The 20,704-nt window shown below is 56.2% G+C and overlaps 1 protein-coding gene across 2 annotated transcripts; it reads left to right on the top strand.

Moving 5' to 3' along the window:
- Positions 1–531: 531 nt before the first annotated feature.
- LIPE (lipase E, hormone sensitive type) lies at positions 532–17,640 on the top strand. 2 transcript variants are annotated; one of them, XM_047794236.1, is made up of 10 exons: positions 532–1,335; positions 8,250–8,785; positions 11,151–11,241; positions 11,358–11,503; positions 11,715–11,900; positions 12,080–12,374; positions 13,209–13,436; positions 13,676–13,852; positions 16,188–16,606; positions 16,997–17,640. In XM_047794236.1, exons 1-10 carry the CDS (start codon positions 1,218–1,220, stop codon positions 17,231–17,233), a joined length of 2,433 nt encoding a protein of 810 aa, XP_047650192.1. In that variant the 5' UTR covers positions 532–1,217; the 3' UTR covers positions 17,234–17,640. The 2 variants fall into 2 exon arrangements, with proteins under 2 accessions (XP_047650192.1, XP_047650191.1); XM_047794235.1 differs by lacking the exon at positions 532–1,335 and adding an exon at positions 6,228–6,907.
- The last annotated feature ends 3,064 nt before the right edge of the window (positions 17,641–20,704 follow it).

Raw genomic sequence — 20,704 nt, forward strand, 5'->3', positions numbered from 1 at the left:
ACGGAAGTTCTACCCATGGAATGTGGGGAAACTTGGTGAAATAGTCTGAGGTGGAGAAAACAGCACGGGCCCCAACCTGGAAGCTGGGGGCGCTGTGAGGCCGCTTAGTCCAAAGGCTGGTAGTGGGGGGGGGTCTCAGCTCAGAGGCCTGTGTCTCCTGGAAAGGCTGCGCCGTCTTCCTCAGGAACAAGAAGAGGGTCATTTGGGCTCAGTGCCAGGGCTGGTCCTATGCTTTGGGAGGGCAGGGAGGAGGGGCGGGATGGGAAGAGAGGGTTCCAGATCTGCTATTTCAGGCATTGACACGGTAGAGCCACTTCTCTAGGCCTCCCGAACCCAGACTCAAACAACACCCTCAGGACATAGCGGAGACAGCCGAGGACGCCCCTCCCCAAACTCCCAGAGGCAGTTGAGGGTGTGCGCATGCGCGAGCCTCGAGCCGCGTCTATTTCCCGCTTTTCCAGCCGCTTGTAGTTCCTGTGGCAGCTTCTCTCTGCAGACCGTGCGCGGCTTGGACCTAGTACGCAGGCGCCGAGCACCCTACAGCAGCCCCGCGACCACCACCCTTCTTTCATTCTCACGGGGAGGGACAGGGCAGAAAAAAAAATCCCAGGAAACCGAGGAATAGGAGAACTAGAAGACAGAGGGTAAGGGGGAAAGGCGGGGCTCCCTCCTCCTAAGGCTCGCTGGCAGAGCCACGCCTCCTGCTCTGCCGCCCCGCCTCTGCTATGAATTGCAGAAGGATCTGGCCCCTTCCCCAACCCCAGGCGGAGGCTAAGTGGCATCCGGCTCGCTTCCTTGGCGGGCAGGCCAGGTGCATTTTAGACGATCCCTACGTGGGAACGTGAGTGGGAAGGCGAGGATGACAGCCAGCATGTGACAACATCAGGCTTCCTTGCTAGGGTAACCCCCGCGGGACTCCCCACTAGTTTTGCTTGGATACTCTTTTCGCTGCCTGCAGGGGTGCATTTTTGTTAGTCACGGGCCCTTTAATGCGGCGACAGGGCGGGGCCAGGCTCTAGGCCCTAGCGGTGAGAGGCGGGGCCCGAAAGTGGAGTGAGGCCCGCCTTGCTCAGGGGGCGGGACCCAGAAGGAAGCAAGTCCAGGATTGGGTGGTATGAGGGTGCGTAGCAAGGATTGGCCTTCGGGGCGGGGACAGACGACTGGGAATTGGCCCAAGCGGGTGGAATTGGCTCCGGGGCCAGGACCGCGTAAAATTGATGGAGTCTGCCAGAGAAACGAGGCCCACGGTGGCTGCTGGGGCTCCGGCCTCGAAGAGGGTTCAAGAAAGGCCCAAAAGTCAAAGGCGCAGGCGGTGGCGAAAAGGCAAAGCCAAAGGTGAGTAGGCGGGCGGGGGGAGGGGGGAAAGCCCGGAAGAAACCTTAAACATCCTATGGGATACTGGGGACCAAATGGACTGATTTACTGCTACGAGAAGTGGAGGAGACCATAGACTGGCCCGTTGCCTCCCTACGAGGCAGGGGTGCAGGGATAACCCATTGTGAGAAGGGGGCGATGAGAGGGAAGTATCACACCCAGCAGAGAGACTACCAGACCCCCCCTCCCAACCATCTTGGGAGAAGAGTCTAGAATGTTGGTGTCCTAGACCAGGGTTCCCTCTCTGGCTCCATATTCGCTATGTGACCGTGGGCATTTCTTGCCATGTGATTTCAACGTGGGAAATGGTCGAAGCTGCGATTTTCAGGTCTCTGGCACTCTTGAGACCATAATGGCGAAGAGGTTTAGCAACTATTGCCCAAAGAGGAAGTTTAGGGGTGACTTAGAGACAGATAGGAGGAAAGGGTGCCCCATAGTGGGGACTGCCGAGAGGAGGGGATGCAGTACAGCTCAAGGCAGCCCTGCGCCACCATAACTCATTCAATCCATTCATCCATTCCTTTGTCAGTCCACCTGCTTCAGCCTGGCTGCCCTAGGAATGCAACTTCGTGATACACATTCCTAGGACCAGGGGGCCCAGGGTTGGCTTTGGACACCCTCCCCATTGCTTAGGAGAAAAGAGAGCTGTCACCTTGGTTCCCTTGGGTGTCACATTATCTACAGATCTCAGCAGGCCAAAGAGAGATGGTACAAGCCTCAGGCATGAAGTCCTTGCTGGATTAGGAGTATGCGTCAATCCAAGTGAGGACCTATGGGAGGTTCCTGAGCAGGAAGGAAATTGACAGAGCCCTCAAGCCCAGAGACCCCCAAGCTCATCATCCTCCCTGCCATAGGCTTTATCATTAGCAAGGATAGAACTGGAGTTGGCTCCAGATGCATAAACAGGCTTAAGTAGGCTCGGAGCTCAGACTGGGGCCCAAGGGCCTTCCCTGTCACACTGTAAGACTCAGCCCCACACACAGGACACAGAGCCCAGAGGCAGCACAGACCATGGTCAAGAAAGGGAGACCTGGTTCCTCAGGCTATGAGGAGTGGGACACTGGACAAGAGGCTCCCTCCTTCCCTGCCTCAACTTTCTGAGCTATAAAATGGGCATGATGACAGGAGTGCCTATGCCAGTGCTGTTGTGAGGTTTGGAGGAGCGCAGTAGTGTGTCTGGCGCTGTCACACAACCCGCCCTCAGGAGGGATGGGGGTTATCCTTACCTTTACCGCCATCTAGCCCGTGAGTTCCCTGAGAGCGGGGCTCTGTCTGCCCCACAGTTTCGGAGCCTGCTGTGCCAGCACACAGGCACTCAAATATTCATTCCATTAAGAAGGAAGGAATGGGTGAACTGTAACATGGGGATAATAGGGGATAATAATAATCGCGCTGCCCTTAGGGTTGTTATGAGAAGTTAGAATCCTCTTGGGTAGGGACCCCTGCACAGGGCTGAGCCCGTCCTACTCCCAAACCCATGGGTCTGCCTACTCCCAAGGGCTCATTCCCCCAATCGCCTAGATTCCCCTGCCGTTTCCTGAGGCCCTGCCCTGGTGCAGGCCTCTGCTGAATGAATCAGACCCACCCCCACTCCAAGGGCATCCTGGCTGGCTGGAGCCATCCTACTCATCAGTTTGGTCTGGCCAGTAACAGATGACACTAGCGTCATTATGATCACCCCATTTCCCAGATGATGACACTGAGGATCTGAGGGAGCGAGGGCTCCTGGGCATCTTTGCCTGGCCAGTGAGGGCAAGGACATGGCCACCCCAGCCTCCTGAGGGCAGGGAATGTGTGAGCTCAAAACTGCCATGTGCCCCAACCTTGATTCTGAACCCAAAAGGCTCCAATGGCACAGATTTGTTTAGCAGACATCCAACAAAGCCTTACCTGTGCCAGACCTGGGCTCTCGTGGTGAGGACAGGTTCATGTTTAGGCTGGAGATACAGGCATTAATAATTCTCCCACAAGTCAGATATAATTATCTGATTATCTGAGTTTTCTCATCTGCCAAACTGTGGTGAATACAAGAGGGGAAATCCTGAGAAAATGTATGAGGGAGGCTTCCCAAGGAGCTGACATTGGACCCAAAGATGAGCAGGTGTTGGCTGCTGGGCAAGAGGGTCCCAGGGAAGTGGCAGCTTACAGCACAGAGGGAGCTCACTGAGGGAGGGGAGGAAGAGAGGGGGCCAGATGCACAGAGGCCCAGATGGTACCTGGTTTGGGAGGCTGTTTCCAGGATTTGGGGCTTTATCCTGAGAGCAAGGATAGGGCTGTTAAAAGGCTGGGAGTGTGTGAACAGATTTGAGTTTTAGAAAGATCCTCTGGCTACTTTGTGGAAAAAGCCTGGAGGGGGCAAAAACAGAGACACAGAAAGATCTGTCACAGTCATTAAGAGAAGGGGGTAGTGGAGGTGGGAGAACGGCGAGGTTCCTATGGTTTCTAGAGGGGCCAGGGGAACAGGACTACATAATGGACTGGATGGGAGTAGGACGTGGCCAGGATGATGCCCTGGATTCCAGTTGGAGCAAATGGGAAAATATGAGCACCCTCCCACAACACACACACAAAGACATGTGTCCATACATATACAAACACATGCCTGTACAATGTCACAGGCCAAGAGAAAGAGACACAGAAACACTCACAGGCTGAGCAGTACAGACAGACCATGACACATGCATATGAACATGCCTGCAGATATACCAAGAAACATAAAAACACACAGCCTGAGAAGAGATGTGAACACACCCACCTATGAACACAGGCCGAGCCCAAATCTAGGCATGATAGGTACCTACATCCACGTGAGTTTTTTAAAGACACACAGCTGCCCACCCAGAAAGCAGAAAGCTGAGACATGACAGGAGTAACATGGATACACACAGAAACACAGCAGAGAAGCTCAGTGACCCTGGGTGGTATGGCCCCTCTTTACATCTCCGTTTTCTCAGCTGCCAGAAGTGGTGATGACAGCCCCTACCTCATGGGCAGAAGGGAAGATAAAATGATTTACCTCACGTAAAGCACAGGAAGAGGGCAGTGCCGGGCACACAGCGGTCTTAAAGCAGTGTTTGCTCTTTCCTGCAGACACACTCAGGAATCACTGCCCCCTCATCTGCATCTGCGTTGCCTCTCCCAGGCCCCAGACCTGGCCTTTCCTCCAACCTCCCCCCAGTTCCTTCTCCACCACCTTTCTTTCCCCTGCTCAGTCCCCAGGGACCAAAATCCAGGCTGGGTCCAGTTGTCCTGTGACTCTTTAGGGCAAAGGGCTGGTACCCAGGCAGCAGTACCCTCAGCCCTCCCTCTGCCCCAGTCCCTGCCTAAGGCCCTGGTGGCCTGCCCCTGCCCCAGTGCCCTCCGCCTCGGATTCTTGGCAAGTTTTCTGGCAACCTCAGTATCCTGTCCTCCCCGTTCCACAGAGCCAGCCCCTAGGGAGCTGCCTGGAATAGGGCAAAGGGCAGTGCCTGAGATCCAGCCTCTTCCCCAATGCTTTGTGCAAGTTACTTGTTCTGTCCAGATCTCCTGTGCCCTCATCTTCGATAAGGAGCCCTACCCCATAGACAGGAAATGACAGCTGCTTTATAAAACAGGAAATGGCAGCTGTGCAATAAATACCACGCTGGTCCTGTGACAGGCTCAAGCAAAGGCTGGGATACAGCAGTGAGCAAGACAAAGTCTCTACCCTCAGGGAGCCTATAATCTAGTGTCAAACACAGAAATCACACAGCACAAACAGTAAATTCTATAGTATGTTGGATGGAAAAATGACCCAGTACACAGCTCAGTGAGTCCGAATAAGAGCCACAAAGAAAACCCAGAATATAAATGCCACCATAGGGGCTCATTTTCAAAGATCATTTCTGGCAGCAGGGCCAAGTAGTTTCCAGATGAGGAAACCAAGGTCATGGAGGATCACCCGGCAAGTGGCTTAGACAAGTGTTCTGTGGTCACAGCCACCAAGCTTAGAGCTACTTCCAGAGGCCTCTGTATGTCCATCTGTCTGCCCTGGGGAGGGGTGGTCTTCTCCAAGGTCCCCGTGCGGCCCACCTGCCCCCACTCTGACTCTTCACTTTCCTTCCTTCAAGTATTTGCTGGGTTATGTACTAGGTCCCATGATGGACCCTGGAGCCACCCACACCCCAGTGGGGATGACATTCGAGGCAGAGGGACAGAGGAGGAGTCCTCTACAGTCAAGCAAATGATACTGAGGCCTCAGGGCCTCTCATTTGCACAGGTCCCTTCCAAGGCCCTGTACCTGATTTTGTACTTGTGATTTCCTATTCTTTCTCTTTCTATTGCTTGTTTATATATTTACTTACTTATTTGGGGGCCACATCCACAGCATACAGAGATTCCCAGGCTAGGGGTCAAATCAGAGCTGTAGCCACTGGCCTATGCCACAGCCACAGCAGCGCAGGACCTGAGCCGCATCTGCAGCCTACACAAGCTCACAGCAACATCAGATCCTTAACCTACTAAGCAAGAGCAGGAATCGAACGTGCGTCCTCATGGATACTAGTCAGATTCGTTTCCACTGAGCCACAATGGGAACTCCCTCTGTTGTTTTTCCTAAAGAGCCCCACCTCCACTTGTAAAAGCTTCCCAGGTTCAGCTCCTAGGGGAGACAAACTAGCATGTAAACAAATAAATGGAAAATTGAAAATGTATCAAATTCTAGGAAGAACAACAACTTAAATATGATGGCAGGAAGCGGGGGGGTGCATGTTCGATGGGCAGGAGGGCTTAGGGAGTGCCTCCTGGAGGAGGTGACAGGCTGAGGCCTGAAGGGTAAGAAAGAGCTGGCCAGGCAAGGAGCCCATAGGATAGTGAAGGAAAAGGGTCTCTGAGCTTTAGTTTCCCATATGTGAGCTGGGGACGACAGTCACAGCACGCTGGGCTGAGGGTGAGTGGCAGGTACAGGGTGCCTGGTGCGGGAACACCACACAGTAGGACCTGTGCTCAGGCCCCTCACTGAGCTTGGCACTGCCCTTCATTGGCTTTTGTCCTCCAAACAGGCTGGCTCCCCTCTCTCTCCCCACCAGCTGGGGCTGGCTGTACCACAGCCTGGCAGAGCTGAGACCACGGCTCTCGCTCCCTGAATCTACCCTGAGGAAGAGGACAGCCAGGCTGGGCAAGAGGGCACACTTTGTTCACTTTGTTCAGGTCTAGAGTGAGACTTCTGGGTCCAAGGGAGGAGGGGAAAGGGGACCTGGATGCTTCAGTTTCTAACTGTTGACAGGACTAGGAGTCTGGACTCCTGGAACCACGGGAGGAGGCCAAAACTCCAGGGTTCTAAGGCAGAAGAGGCTGGGACAGTGACCGGGAGTGGGCGGAGGAGGCAGTGAGTTCCGCTCCAGGCTCTGTTTACATCACGGAGGCTGCCCCTGTCCTTTCTGGATGAGTAGGTGGAGCAAGTGGCCACACCCTGGGCAGGCTGGCCCCTCCCCGGGATTATCACCCCAGGCTGCAACTGGCACTAGCCACAGTCAGCAGTCCCAGCCCTGGGGAGCTCTGAAGAGGCCCGGCAGGGGTGAGTTCACAGCCAGCTGACAGACAGGAATGGCCACTGCCAAACCCAAGGGCTTGGAAGGGAGAAGAACCAAACGCCTTTTACTGGAGGATTAGGGGAGCCAGGCAAGGTGCTGGATGGGTTTCAGGAGGGAAGAGGGTCTGAAGTAGAAGGTAGCATCCGCCACCCAGGGGAACAGGAACAGCTTGTCTGGGATCCGGGTGACAGGGCAGAGATCCCGAAGAGCTCACTGGGGACCCTGGAGCGTGGGGGGCTGGAGGGAGTCAGGCCTGGTCCAGGGCAAGTTTTTGAGGCCCAGCCTTCAGACCCCTGGGACAGGAGAGCTCCTGCTCTCCCAGTTTGAACGCAGCCTTCAACTCCATCCTTAACACCCCTGAGCCTCAGTTCCCTCTCTTGGGAGATGGGGATGCTCCTAACAATGGTTGGAACCTGAACTGAGATGGTCTGGGTCTCGGAAGGTCAGTGAGGACCAAACAGCAAACACACAGAATACGCTAAGCACAGGGTCTGGAGGGAGTGAATTCCGGGCTAACAGCAGGAGGAATACTGTTCCAGGCAGGGAGCAGGGCTGGTCCATGCAAGCTAAGCCAGGTGGACAGGCCTGAAGGCCAGGGGCTCAGCTGGGGGGAGGAGTGGGACCAAGATTTGGGGACCCCAAAGGAACAGGGAGGGGTTTGGAAAGGATTCCACAGCCAGACTGGACATAACAGTTATAGGTATGGCTGGAATTATGAACTCCTGGGTTCAGGAAGAGAATTGGGTTGGGACCAGGGTCCTGGGACACCAGCAGGTGGATGGGAATGGGTGGGTTGAGGGCCAGACTCTCCCAAATATTGCAGAGGGCAAGGGCCTGTGGGCAACTCCTGGTCCTAAGAGAAGGGACTAACTTTGGATCCAGATTGCTCAGAACATAGAAGGAGTCCTGGGCCCCGGGGGAGTAAATGGAGACAGATACCTGAACTTGGGTCCCTGGAAGGATGAAAGAGGGCTACACAGACTCCTGTGCTGTAGGACAGATGCTGGAGCTAGAAAACCATTAAGTTTCCCAAATAAGAGAATGGAAACTCCTGGGGCCTGGACTCTTGGGTCTGAGGAAGGAGAGGGCTGAGGGATCAAACTCAACTCTTGAGGAAGAGAGGGCCTGGGTACCTGGACCCATGATTCCCAAGGAAAGAAGGGGCTGATGCCCTAAATTCCACCTTTGGGTCTGATGGAGGAGGCTGGGGTCTGACGCATGGGCCTGTGGGAGGAGGGGATAGAGCCTGGACTCCTGGAACCCAGGGCCCAGCTGAGCAAGGGGTCACCCAGCCCTGCCTTAATGTGCCTCCTGACCTGCCCGCAGCCTCACGGCTCACGCACAGCATGGACCTGCGCACAATGACACAGTCGCTGGTGACCCTGGCGGAGGACAACATGGCCTTCTTCTCTGGCCAGGGCCCTGGGGAGACAGCACGGCGGCTGTCAGGTGTCTTTGCGGGTATTCGGGAACAGGCACTGGGGCTGGAGCCGGCCCTGGGCCGCCTGCTGAGTGTGGCACACCTCTTCGACCTGGATGCAGAGACACCAGCCAACGGGTACCGCAGCCTGGTACACACAGCCCGCTGCTGCCTGGCACACCTGCTGCACAAATCACGCTACGTGGCCTCCAACCGCCGCAGCATCTTCTTCCGCACAAGCCACAACCTGGCCGAACTCGAGGCCTACCTAGCTGCTCTCACCCAGCTCCGCGCTCTGGCCTACTATGCCCAGCGCCTGCTGGCCATCACCCGGCCTGGGAAGCTCTTCTTCGAGGGTGACGAGGGCGTCACTGCTGACTTCCTGCGCGAGTACGTCACTCTACACAAGGGCTGCTTCTACGGCCGCTGCCTGGGCTTCCAGGTGAGCCCCCCGCCCTGCCCCTCTGGGCCTACGGTGAAGGCACCTAGGGGGACCCACCCTGGCCCAGGAGTATAGAAACCACGATGGTCTGTGTTCCTGGACTCAGAAGACAGCAGCTGCGGGAACAGGAAGCTGTCTGGGACTCAGGCAGCACTGCACCCAGGGTGTCAGATCTGTGGCCCCTTGGGCAGATCCACCTCGTAGGAAGAAATCTTTAACTTGTACAGACCAGGATCCTCAACCCCACTGCCCTACACTCAGGAGATTCATTCACTGTTTTAAGTGACCTGCCTGGCCCTTGAATTCATTTGAAACCCCCTAGGAGAGGGACCAGTATTGTTCTCAAGCCTGTGCCTAAGAGCACACCCAATTCAGTCGTCCCCACAGAAGACCTGGCAGGCAGGGAGGAAAGACGCTGGGCTGATTTTACAGAGGTTCAAGGGGAGGGGGCCCCCAGCTGCTTAACTGGACCCAAGTTGGCCTGGGCATATCAACTCACCTAAGGCGCAGCAGAATCTGGATTTTCAGGCTGCAGGGAGAGCCGGGGAGCACATCCAAGTTGGTGACAATGAGGAAGACCTGGTCGTGGTGCCCCTCTTCCCCAAACCAGGCTCCTGACCCCTAGCTGCAGGCCTTCTCCTACCCTCTGCCCCCCTGAACCACCCTCAGGGAGATAGAGCTCATCTGAGCACTGAGAGGGAGGCAGCCTCGAGGCCTTTGGACTCACAGGAAAAGTAGTTTAGGGACTCAGACCCCCTTAGAGCAACAGGCCCAGAGCTAAAGCCCAACTTGCCCCCATCTGGGATCAGTGCTGGCTCCCCTAGTCCCCAGCCACATGTGGGAACCCCACAAGAGCATCTGGAGCTATGTGACCCTGTACCCACAGACCCTCTCTGAGCCTCCCCCCACCTCAGTGGCAGCCAAGCTTGGCAGTCGCTCAGCCCCCCCTTCCATTCCACCTTTCTCTGTGGGGCAGCTTGTCCTACCAACCCAGCCTGGGTGTACTTGGGAACCTCCCCTTACTGAAACTGAACCCACAAATACTGATCAGCCCAGCCGGCTCCTCCCTGTGTCCTGGCCTTGCCCTTGAAGCTCAGAGGTGAGATCCTGGGGCCACCCAAGCCAGCTGTCCAGCCCCAAGGGCCAGGCACTGCTGTGCTCTCTGGCCCACTGGGCCCCTGGCCAAGGACAGCGCCTCGCCTGACTGCTACTCTCTGAGGCCCAGCTGTGATGTTGAGGGACAGCCGCCCCCTGTAAGATGTCAGCCCCAGGGGGCAGAGCCACCACTGTCAAGGTCTCACTCGGCCCCTGCTCCAGCGCAGTGCCTAGCATGCAGTAGGACCTAGGCCAGTATTTGCTGAATGAAAAGAACCCTGCTGGCCCCTTGCCCAGCCTCCTGTGGTGCACGCACGCGCTCTCTTTCCCCCTGTCTCTGATGTGGTCTATTGTCTTTTCTTAACTAACTGGCCCCCCTCAGATGCTGGGTCTCCCCATTTGACTGTTTCTTTTTTTTTTTTTTTTTTGGCTTTTTGCTATTTCTTTGGGCTGCTCCCACGGCATATGGAGGTTCCCAGGCTAGGGGTCTAATCGGAGCTGTAGCTGCCAGCCTACGCCAGAGCCACAGCAACGCGGGATCCGAGCCACGTCTGCGACCTACACCACAGCTCACAGCAACGCTGGATCGTTAACCCACTGAGCAAGGCCAGGGACCGAACCTGCAACCTCATGGTTCCTAGTCGGATTCGTTAACCACTGCGCCACGACGGGAACTCCAGACTGTGTTTCTGACTCAATATCTCAGGCCCTGTCTCCGGCCTCTCCCATCTCTGCCTTCCTACTGCCTTCCCTTGCCTCATCTCTGTCCTCTTGACTCTGAGGAATCATCCTTCTCCCAACCCCCAACCCTCTACAGCTCCATCCACATCTAGAATAAAGCCGAATTCTCAGGCCCCACGTCGCCCCCTTTGCTTCTCTGGCCCCACCTGCCCCACTCCCCAGCTCACTCTGCTCCAGGCACACCTCATCCAAACGCCGAGCACAGACCCAGCTTGAAGGCTCGGCATGGAACAGCCTACCCTGGCGTCATTCCAGTCCCTCCAGTCTCGTCCTAGAGACCTGCGTAGGGAGTCAGACCCCTCGTCATCACTTCAAACAGTCATCCTTTGACATATGGCATGTCTTTTATTTGAGTATTGTCTTTTCAATAACACCAGCTCCATGAAGGCACCTAGAGCTGTGCCTGACACCCAGCAGGAGCTCACTAAATGTCCACTGAATGACCACATCTCCCCCAACCCAGTAACGTCTCTGCCCCTCATTCCTGCCAACCCCCGGCCACTGATTCAGAGGCCTCTCTCTCCAACAGTTCACGCCCGCCATCCGGCCTTTCCTGCAGACCATCTCCATTGGGCTGGTGTCCTTCGGGGAGCATTACAAACGCAATGAAACGGGCCTCAGTGAGTCCCTGCAGGGCCTTGCCTGCAGCCTCCCCTCCCCTGCTGACCCCCCTCCTCACCACTGCCCCAGCAGCCCCACCTGCCAGGGGCTCCCTGACACCCCTCCTGACCCCCAGGTGTGACAGCCAGCTCCCTCTTCACCAGTGGCCGCTTCGCCATCGACCCCGAGCTGCGTGGGGCCGAGTTTGAGCGGATCATACAGAACCTGGATGTGCACTTCTGGAAAGCTTTCTGGAATATCACCGAGATTGAGGTGCTATCGGTGAGCATGGCCAGAGTGAGGGCTCCAGCCTGCTACATGACAGGGACACTGGAGCGCAGAGATGCATCCCAAGGCACCTCACAGCTCTGCAGTGTTCCAGGCCTAAGGATAGCACTTGAGAGGAAAGACTGGGGGTCGGACGGGGCATGTGAGGGGAACCCCTGCCAGCAGCAGCCCCCCAACCCCAGCCTCCTTCTGTCCCCTCCCACAGTCTCTAGCAAACATGGCATCGGCCACCGTGAGGGTAAGCCGCCTGCTCAGCCTGCCGCCCAAGGCCTTTGAAATGCCACTGACTGCTGACCCCAAGCTCACGGTCACCATTTCACCCCCGCTGGCCCACACAGGCCCCGGGCCCGTCCTCATCAGGCTCATCTCCTATGACCTGCGCGAAGGACAGGTAGGGCCCCTGCCTTGGCCAGAGCAGGTGCAGAGCTGAGGAGCACAGCCCCTTCCCCAGATGGCCTCCTGCCTCTCACTGCTCCCACCTGTCCCCGGCTGTCTCTCTGAGCACATACCTTTGTGGGGGGCGGGGGAAACCCCCTCCGCTTCACTCACCTCCTCCTTCCTCATCCCCAGGACAGTGAGGAGCTCAGCAGCCTGGTGAGGTCCGAGGGCCCCAGGGGCCTAGAGCTGCGGCCCCGCCCCCAGCAGGCACCCCGCTCCAGGTCCCTGGTCGTGCACATCCATGGCGGCGGCTTCGTGGCCCAGACGTCCAAATCCCACGAGCCTTACCTCAAGAGCTGGGCCCAGGAGCTGGGGGTCCCCATCCTCTCCATTGACTACTCCCTAGCGCCCGAGGCCCCCTTCCCCCGTGCGCTGGAGGAGTGCTTCTATGCCTACTGCTGGGCTGTCAAGCACTGCGGCCTCCTCGGTGAGCCCACACCCCCTGGCCCTGCCCTACCTGCCCTACCGTACTGCAGGGGGGACAAGCCATGAGTGGCCCCAGTCTGAGTCTTGCACACCCTGCCTCCCCTACCATCTCCTGCCACCCAGCCCTCTGCCCCACCCGACCATGCCGCTTGTCCCCCGGCCCACTCCTCCTCCCTCCCAGCCTCAGTGCCCTCCCCTGTTGCCCCAGCGCTCCCAGACCTTCCACTGCAACCACTTCCTCCTCTGCCTCCTGCTCCCCCACTCCAGCCTCACAGTCCAGCATCCCGACCTCCCCAGCTGCTCCGGCCTTTTCCTCCCTCTTCCTGTTCCTCTTCCCCCCTGCTGTCCTGCACCGGCTGTCACCCAGCCTTACTCCAGCCCACTCTTCCAGCTCCTCTGGCCTCCCACTTCCTACGGCTTGCGAGCCCCAGATCGGGGCGGGGCGGGGCAGAAGCACCCGTAGGCCTTGCGTGCTGTCAGCCTGAACCCTGGCTTCCATCTTCTGGCCTTGATGCCTCTCCCTCCTGAAAAACACCCTTGGTCTCCCCTTTCTCACAACAGGTCCTCCTTGCTTCTGACCTCCAGCCTCCCAAGCTTCCCCAGAGCTCCCTGATCTCCAGGCCTCTCCATGTCCTAAGTTGGCCTGATCCTCTGACCACTCTCCCCAACATGGGTCTAAATCCCTGCCTTAGTTTACTAGTCTCTAAAACTGGAGTTGGCTGGAGCCTGAGGTGGGGCCCCCCCACCCCCAACCCCCCACCTCCGAGAGCCCACTGCTCCTGGCCCAGAGCCCAGTTCTTCCCTGTCAGGCCTGACCAAGCCCCCTCCAAACCAGGTTCCACAGGTGAGCGGATATGCCTCGCAGGAGACAGCGCAGGCGGGAACCTCTGCTTCACTGTGTCCCTTCGGGCAGCAGCCTATGGAGTGCGGGTGCCAGATGGCATCATGGCAGCCTACCCGGCCACAATGCTGCAGTCTGCCGCCTCCCCCTCCCGCCTTCTCAGCCTCATGGACCCCCTGCTGCCCCTCAGCGTGCTCTCCAAGTGTGTCAGTGCCTATGCTGGTGAGTGCCACACCCACACAGTTGGGGGCCCGGGCGGGGCTGGGATGCCTGGATCCTGCAGGGACACGGGCTAGAGCCCCATCTCCTTGGCTATGAAGGAGAGAAATCTGGGACCCCTTGTTCCTACTGAAGAACCAGATATTCTTGGGTCCCTCAGAGCACGGATGCCTGAGGTTCTGGGTGTTGAGACTGGGCCCAGAAAGGGAAGAGACCAACTCAGCGCCCACATCCACTCTCAGGTGGGGAGATGGAGGATCACTCTGACTCAGACCAGAAGGCGCTGGGCATGATGGGGCTGGTGCGGCGGGACACAGCCCTGCTCTTCCGAGACCTCCGCCTGGGCGCCTCCTCGTGGCTCAACTCCTTCCTGGAGCTGAGTGGGCACAAGTCCCGACCCAACTTGGTGCCCACAGAAGGTGAGTGAAGCCCATTCCCCACACACTCATCCAGGGTGGCAGGAGGGACAGCCTGGCACACCAGAAGTCCTGGAGGAGGGAAGGGCTGTGTCTGGGACCTCAGGGAAGCAGAAATCACCTTCCTGGCTCTGCCTCATTTCTGTCCTAGGTCCCTACCACGTTTTGATTTTCCATAATAGGCTGCATCCTAGAAATTCCAGGACTCTGGTCCCACATGACATCTTAAGAGTCCCAGGAACCATAGGATTTAGCTTTCCTAACAGCCTCTCTCAGAAAAGCACCCTGATGGGAGTTCCTGTTGTGGCTCAGGGGATTAAGAACCTGATTAATATACATGAGGATGTGGGTTTAATCCCTGGCCTCACTCAGTCGGTTAAATGATCTGGCATTGCTGCAAGCTGCACTGGTCGCAGACACAGCTTGGATCCTGAGTTGCCGTAGCTGTGGCATAGGCCAGCAGCTGAAGCTCCAATCCAACCCCTAGCCTGGGAACTTCCATATGTGGCAGGTGTGGCCCTAAAAAGCAAAAAAAAAAAAAGAAAAATTCACCCTGAGAAATGACCTAGAAAACCTGCCGCCTGTCCTGATTTTCAGTCCCAGGAATGTCACTCGTATCTCATGTGCGCTTGGATGGGAGTCCAGCCCTCCTGGATTCTTTCCAAACTTTTAACAGAGGCACACGGGAAATATACTCCCTCTAGGGGCAGACCTGGAGCCGGTGGGGGAAATCAGACTAGATAAACCTCAGGAATGGAGGAAATTCCATTCTTGGGTGGTGGGGAGGACCTTCAGGCAGCCAAAAAATCACTTCCATCCAGGGATCTATTTTTTTCCCTACCCTTTTTTCTTTTTTAACATTTTAAGGATTTTTAAAGCAAAACCAATTTATTTCTTACCTCTAACATATCAACAGTATTTTCTGGGTAATAGGAATTGCAAACATGTTCAAACATAGATACAGTTCCTATTATTCAGAAAATTATTACAACTAAGTGTGTTTTAAACTCAAGTTTTTAATGTTAGGATATTAAAGGAGGCAAATAAATTAACCCCAAGACAATTAAAAGGGATGTGAATTTTAGGCATATGGACCATTGGGCACTGGGGTTTCCTCGTAGGAGAAAGGTGAACAGAGCAGATCCTAGAGGCGCACAGGCCAGTCTAGCTCCCTACTGTACCAGGTACTTACTGGCTGGTGGTTGGCTGACATGGGCAAGTCACAGTAACTGTGAGCCTTGCTCTGCTCCTCAGTAAAATGGGTACAGTAAGAATACCTGCCTCATAATGTTGTAAGTACTGCATGCCTATCTGTGCAAAGCACCTGGCATATGGTAGGTGCTCCTGGACATACTGGCACCCTGACTGGCTTTACCCATGACTCTAGTCAACAGTTCTGTTCCCGTGACCCTCTGGGGCACAGAGCACCTATACAGTTATTCTCATAGCATCTTCATTTTGCCTTCATGGATTTATAAAGACAAGTTTTAAAAAAAACTGGAAAATGTAGTGTCCTACCCCTACAGAGCATGAGTCTGATAAAATTAATGGAGCTGAGGCTGAGATGGGCATACCAGGCAGGCTAGAAGCTCATCTTTGGTATCATTTGGGCACTTGCTTGTCTGGTCATTCAAAGGAAAGGGATAAACTAAAGACCACAAAAGAACTTCTGACCATAGATCTGAGTGGCTACAGGTGAGGGATCTCGGGAATCTAGTACGTCCTCAAGACTCTTTTCAGCTCCCTGTGAACAGAGCCTCCTGACAAGCCATGTGGGCCTGCTCTCTATTCCACTTTGATTCACTCACACCCTCTGATTCAAGTGACCGTAAAAAGCTGACTAGGCCAAGTGCCAGGGCCAGGGAGGCAGCTGAAACAGGGCGCCTGGTAGTAGAATGGTAATATTGATATGTTAGGACCTCCTGGAGGGTTGCAGTACCTAATCCCAAATCTCATCCCACTCGGTCTTCACCATCTCCTATGAGATAAGGACTGTTTTTATCCCCTTTGCATAGAGGAGGAAACAGGCTCCTTGGAGGTCACCTGACTTGCACTTAACCACACACACCCCTCCATTGGACACAGCTCCACCTCTAAGACATGGGACTCTTCCTACCTCCCCGCTGGAGTTGCAGCCGGGGGGCTCCCCTGGAGCTCCCCACCCATCCCCAGGGAAGGAGTCTGGGGGAGCACTAGGCCTCCACAGCACTAGGATGCAACTCCTCCTCTAGCCAAGGCTCTTCCCATGACCTTCCCTGCCAGCCAACCACACACCCAACCCACAGAGCCAGGCTTCTCTGTGGCCCTGGCTGGCCCCCTAAACCTGCACCTCTCACAGAGCCAATGCGGCGCAGTGTGTCTGAAGCAGCACTGGCCCAGCCTGAGGGCCCACTGGGAACGGACTCCCTCAAGTACCTGACACTGCATGACCTGAGCCTAAGCTCCGAGACACAGAACACCCCAGAGCTGTCACTGTCAGCTGAGACGCTTGGCCCCACCACACCCTCGGCTGTCAACTTCTTATTTCGACCTGAGGATGCACCTGAAGAGGCTGAGGCCCGAGACGAGATTAGCACCAAGGAGGAGAAAGTCTACAGTGTGAGGGCCGCCTTCCCTGAGGGTTTCCACCCAAGGCGCTCCAGCCAAGGCGCAATACAGATGCCCCTCTACTCAGCTCCCATCGTCAAGAATCCCTTCATGTCACCACTGCTGGCACCCGACAGCATGCTGCAGACCCTCCCACCTGTGCACATTGTGGTGAGCCCAGGAGAGGGAAGGTGCACCCAGGAAGGGGGGGGGGGGAACGACTCCTGGAACAGAGTGGGGGAAAAGGGAGCTTGCCTGAAGGGAGAGCTATGGCATCAGGAAGGAACGCCTGGCAACAGGCAGACTAGGGTCAGAGCAGCCGTTTTCTTTTGCAATCTTGTTGAATACCAAGGGGCAGTGGAGCCCACTGGGCTTGGAGAGTGTGAGAATGGCAAACAGAGGGTGGGTCTCTGTGGGAAGGGAGAAGCTAGGTGGACGCCAGTCACTCATTCTCCAGCGCTCCACTCCCCCCAGTGCCTCCTGCCTCTGTCCACCCCCGTATCCACACATTTCCCCCTCCCTGCCTTCACCTACCTTGTTCATACCCTACCCCTCCTGCAGGCCTGCGCGCTGGACCCCATGCTGGACGACTCGGTCATGTTCGCTAGGCGGCTACGCAGCCTGGGCCAGCCCGTGACGCTGCACGTGGTGGAGGACCTGCCGCACGGCTTCCTGAGCCTGGCGGCGCTGTGCCGGGAGACCCGGCAGGCCACGGCGCTGTGTGTGGACCGCATTCGCTTTATCCTCAATCCGCCGGGCCCTGCCACGCCAGCTGCGCCCACCACGCCGCCAATCTGAGCTGTGGGACAGGGCCCACCAGGCGGGGAGAGGGGGGCTGGGGGAAAGCAACACTAAAGGCCTCTTGTACCCACCTGCCCAAGGTTCCGTGGTGAATGCGCCTTGGGAAGGGCGGCGGGGACCACAGCCAGCGGCGCCTGTCCCATCCGGCCCCTCCCTCGGAGCGGGCAGGAAGGGACAGGCTATGCTTTAGGTCAAGGGTACAGCAAAAGGGGCGGGGCAGGGACCCCTGAAAGCTAAGACCCTGGCCTGGGGTGGGGGGGCACACACAAACCAGTCCCCAAGACAGTTAGACCTGCACTCCACCACTGACTTCTACTGCTGCTGCAACCGCCTCAGGGGCAGGGCTTCGCCCTACCTTGCAGGTCGGTTTGGTTTTGCTTGTTGTAAATAAAGATATTTAATTAGTTTGGTCTCTCAGAAATAAAGTGGGGGCTTGTCCACCAGGGGGCAGCATTGGCAACGGAGAGCAGAAGGCTGCTGCTGCCCAGTGTGAGTCCTGAGGAAGGAGGGGTCTGCAGGCCTGCATTTTTTTTTTCTTTCTGCCTTTTCTAGGGCCGCTTCCTGTGGCATATGGAGGTTCCCAGGCTAGGGGTCGAATCAGAGCTGTAGCCTCCGGCCTATGCCAGAGCCACAGCAACGCAGGATCCGAGCCACATCTGCGATCTATACCACAGCTCACAGCAACACCGGATCCTTAACCCACTGAGCAAGGCCAAGGACCAAACCCGCAACCTCATGGTTCCTAGTCGGATTCGTTAACCACTGCGTCACGACGAGAACTCCAGACCTGGATTCTTGAGTGCAGAAGGACAGGACCCCCTTGCTAACACAGACCCGCCTCCCTCTCAGACTTGAATCCAGGTACAGAACCAGAGGACCTGGCTTCTCAGCTACTCCCCTCTATAAACCCAGCCCTAGAACCCACCAAGAAAAGAAAATCCAAACTCCCAAGAAAACTGGAGCAAAACTAACAGGAAACCAGAAACACAGTGGTCACCTAAGTTCTGCCCAGCTGTGACAGACAGTTCCTTGCTCTTTGTAAGCCCTGGGTTTGGAGCAGAGATTTCTATCCAGGGCCAACCTTCAAGGGGTTTCCAACCCTGGACTCAGGGGAGAGACTCAAACACAGACTGTCACAGTCCCCACCGGCTCCATCAGTGGTAGTCAGGGAGGGCTTCACAGAGGAGGTGATCCAAGGATGAGCACGAGTTTACTAAGCAGAAGAAATATGCAAGGTTGTGCAAGCCAATGGGCAGCAGTCAGGGCTTCTTCCCAACAGAAGTTCAGATGCAAAGTGGGGAGTGGTCTCAAGAGCCTAGAGTGGTCAGCAGCAGATCCTTAAAGGGCCTGGAGTGCAATATGGACTATAAATGAAGGGCAGGGGGAGCCACAGAAGGGCTTTGAGCAGTGGAGGGACAGGATCAGTTCAGACACTGAAAGAGTCTAGAGGGAAACTGGGGGATGGACTAAAAAGGGTGAAACTAGAGCCCAGGAAGCAAAAGAAGAGGCTGGGAACAGGGGCCATGAAGATAGGGAGTAGAAGCAGGGGGCACAGCAGATCATAGAGCCATAACTGAAGATGCATAAATAAGACTTACTGAGGATGGAGGAGTGGTTACAGAAGAGCCAGGGGATGAGAGGACACTCAGGTCTAATGAGATAATTCATGGAAGCTTGATACAGAGTGTGTGTTTCAAGATGACAGAACAACATGTTTTAATGCTGCCAAGGAAAGAAGGGAGGGGGAAACAAAGATGCACAAGAAAGAACAGCTTCCTAAAAGTTCGGGGAGATGGGGGCCCTCACCTTGGAGGCCCGCATTCTCACAAGTGATTTCTGAGTTAAGACCTGTGGTGGGGGAAGGATCCCAGAACTCTCCCTGAAGGTCCAGACCCACTGGCCTGAGTCACAGGTCTCCCTGTCCAGCCTTAGGACCCCTTGCTCATCTCTGCCAAAACAGTCATCACCCATCAACCTGTTCTGCCTTCCTATCTCCATCTCAGGAACAGCTCCATCATCCCCAACCCCCCAAGCCAAAGCTCTAGGTCTTTTCCTGGGCACCGCCTCATCTCAGAGCCCATTGGGCCCCATATTGGTTTTTTTCCTGCCTCCTGCCAGTTCCCTACCCAAGCCAACTACTACCAAGGACTTCCAGTCTCATTCCTCCAGTTCTGGCTCCAGCCCTTGAGCCAGGCTTCCCTGCTTTAAACTATTCCATGGATCCTTATTACCCCTCCCGACCAAGACAAAACCCAAGCTCCTCAGCCTGGCCTCTACCCAGCCCTTCATCTCTGCCAGCTTTACCCGTCTGGCCTTCCACTTGAGCATCTACACACAGTACCCTCCTGCAAGCCCCCGTCTTTGCTCATGCTGAAACACCCACCCCACAGTCTCTTCTCCAGCGGTGCTTGGTATCTTCTACTCCTCTGATATCCAGCTCCAACAGCTCCTCCGGAAACCCTTTCCTGACCCACTAAACCCCCAAAAGACTCTTCCAGACGCTCCTGCTTCTGCACACCCCTGTACATCAATATGTGGGTCTGTCCTCCCATTTGACCTTGGCTCCTGAAGGGCAGAGCCCAGGTCTGATTCACCTTGGTCACACCATCGCCCAGCATGAGGCTTGGAACACTGGAAGACCCAGAAAATGTTCAACTAATGGGTGGTTGAGCATGTTAATGAGCAAGTGTGAGTGAGGGACTTAATGAGGGCAGGAAGGACTGAATGTATGGGTGAGCAGGGCGGGTAGGGGCAGAAGAGAATCAGGTTTAGAGTGGGAGGGAGGGAACAAATGGATGGATGAATTTCTGAGATCATGCATGCATCCCGGACTCAGTCTCTCTCCTCCCAGCTAAGTTCCCCGCTCCGCCTCGTGCCTCACCAAACAAACCTCACCGTTTCCCGCTCGAGCTACGTCCAGGATCCCAATGTGAGGCGTGCTATGAAAGGCTTATCCGGCCAGACTTGCAGAACCTGTCCGCTCAAGAGCCCCGCCAGCGTCCACGACACCAACCCGGCAAGGGCCCAGCCTATTGGCCGACTGGTAGGACTGGCAGAGACTGGCGTCTTCCACACCCTATCGCTGTCCGACTTGGGCTGTAGGCACCACCTACTAAGGAACGCGCCCTCCCCTGAGTGGCTCAGGGAGTGGAGGCAGAGTGCCTATTGGCTGGAGGATAGTGACTGACGTTGTGGGTACCTTATCACAGATCGACTCCAGGGCGTGCTCAAGTGTCAGACACGCCTCTGCAAAGAGAAATGGGAGAGAGCTGACCGCGGGGGTTAATTGCAGAAGGACCGGGAATAAAGCTTCTGGCTGGCTGCCACGTAGCTGGGCTGTTCGACAGCCTGAACCTGTCCTGAATGGGTCTTGAGAGGCAGGATTCGTTGGAGGAGGGGCTAAGGAGCCTAGGCTTCTGGGTCTGAGATAGGAGGAGGCTGAGCGGCTAGGATTCCTGGATCTCGAGG

Source organism: Phacochoerus africanus, chromosome 8 (genome assembly GCF_016906955.1).
Source record: "Phacochoerus africanus isolate WHEZ1 chromosome 8, ROS_Pafr_v1, whole genome shotgun sequence".
In the NCBI taxonomy this organism is placed as follows: domain Eukaryota; kingdom Metazoa; phylum Chordata; class Mammalia; order Artiodactyla; family Suidae; genus Phacochoerus; species Phacochoerus africanus.

Excerpts from the sequence above, each read along its gene's own strand:
- LIPE (XM_047794235.1), top strand. The coding sequence starts at position 6,775 with ATGAGTAGGTGGAGCAAGTGGCCACACCCTGGGCAGGCTGGCCCCTCC. Across the intron at positions 8,786-11,150 it reads GCCGCTGCCTGGGCTTCCAG|TTCACGCCCGCCATCCGGCC; the intron begins GTGAGCCCCCCG and ends TCTCTCCAACAG. Across the intron at positions 11,901-12,079 it reads ATGACCTGCGCGAAGGACAG|GACAGTGAGGAGCTCAGCAG; the intron begins GTAGGGCCCCTG and ends CCTCATCCCCAG.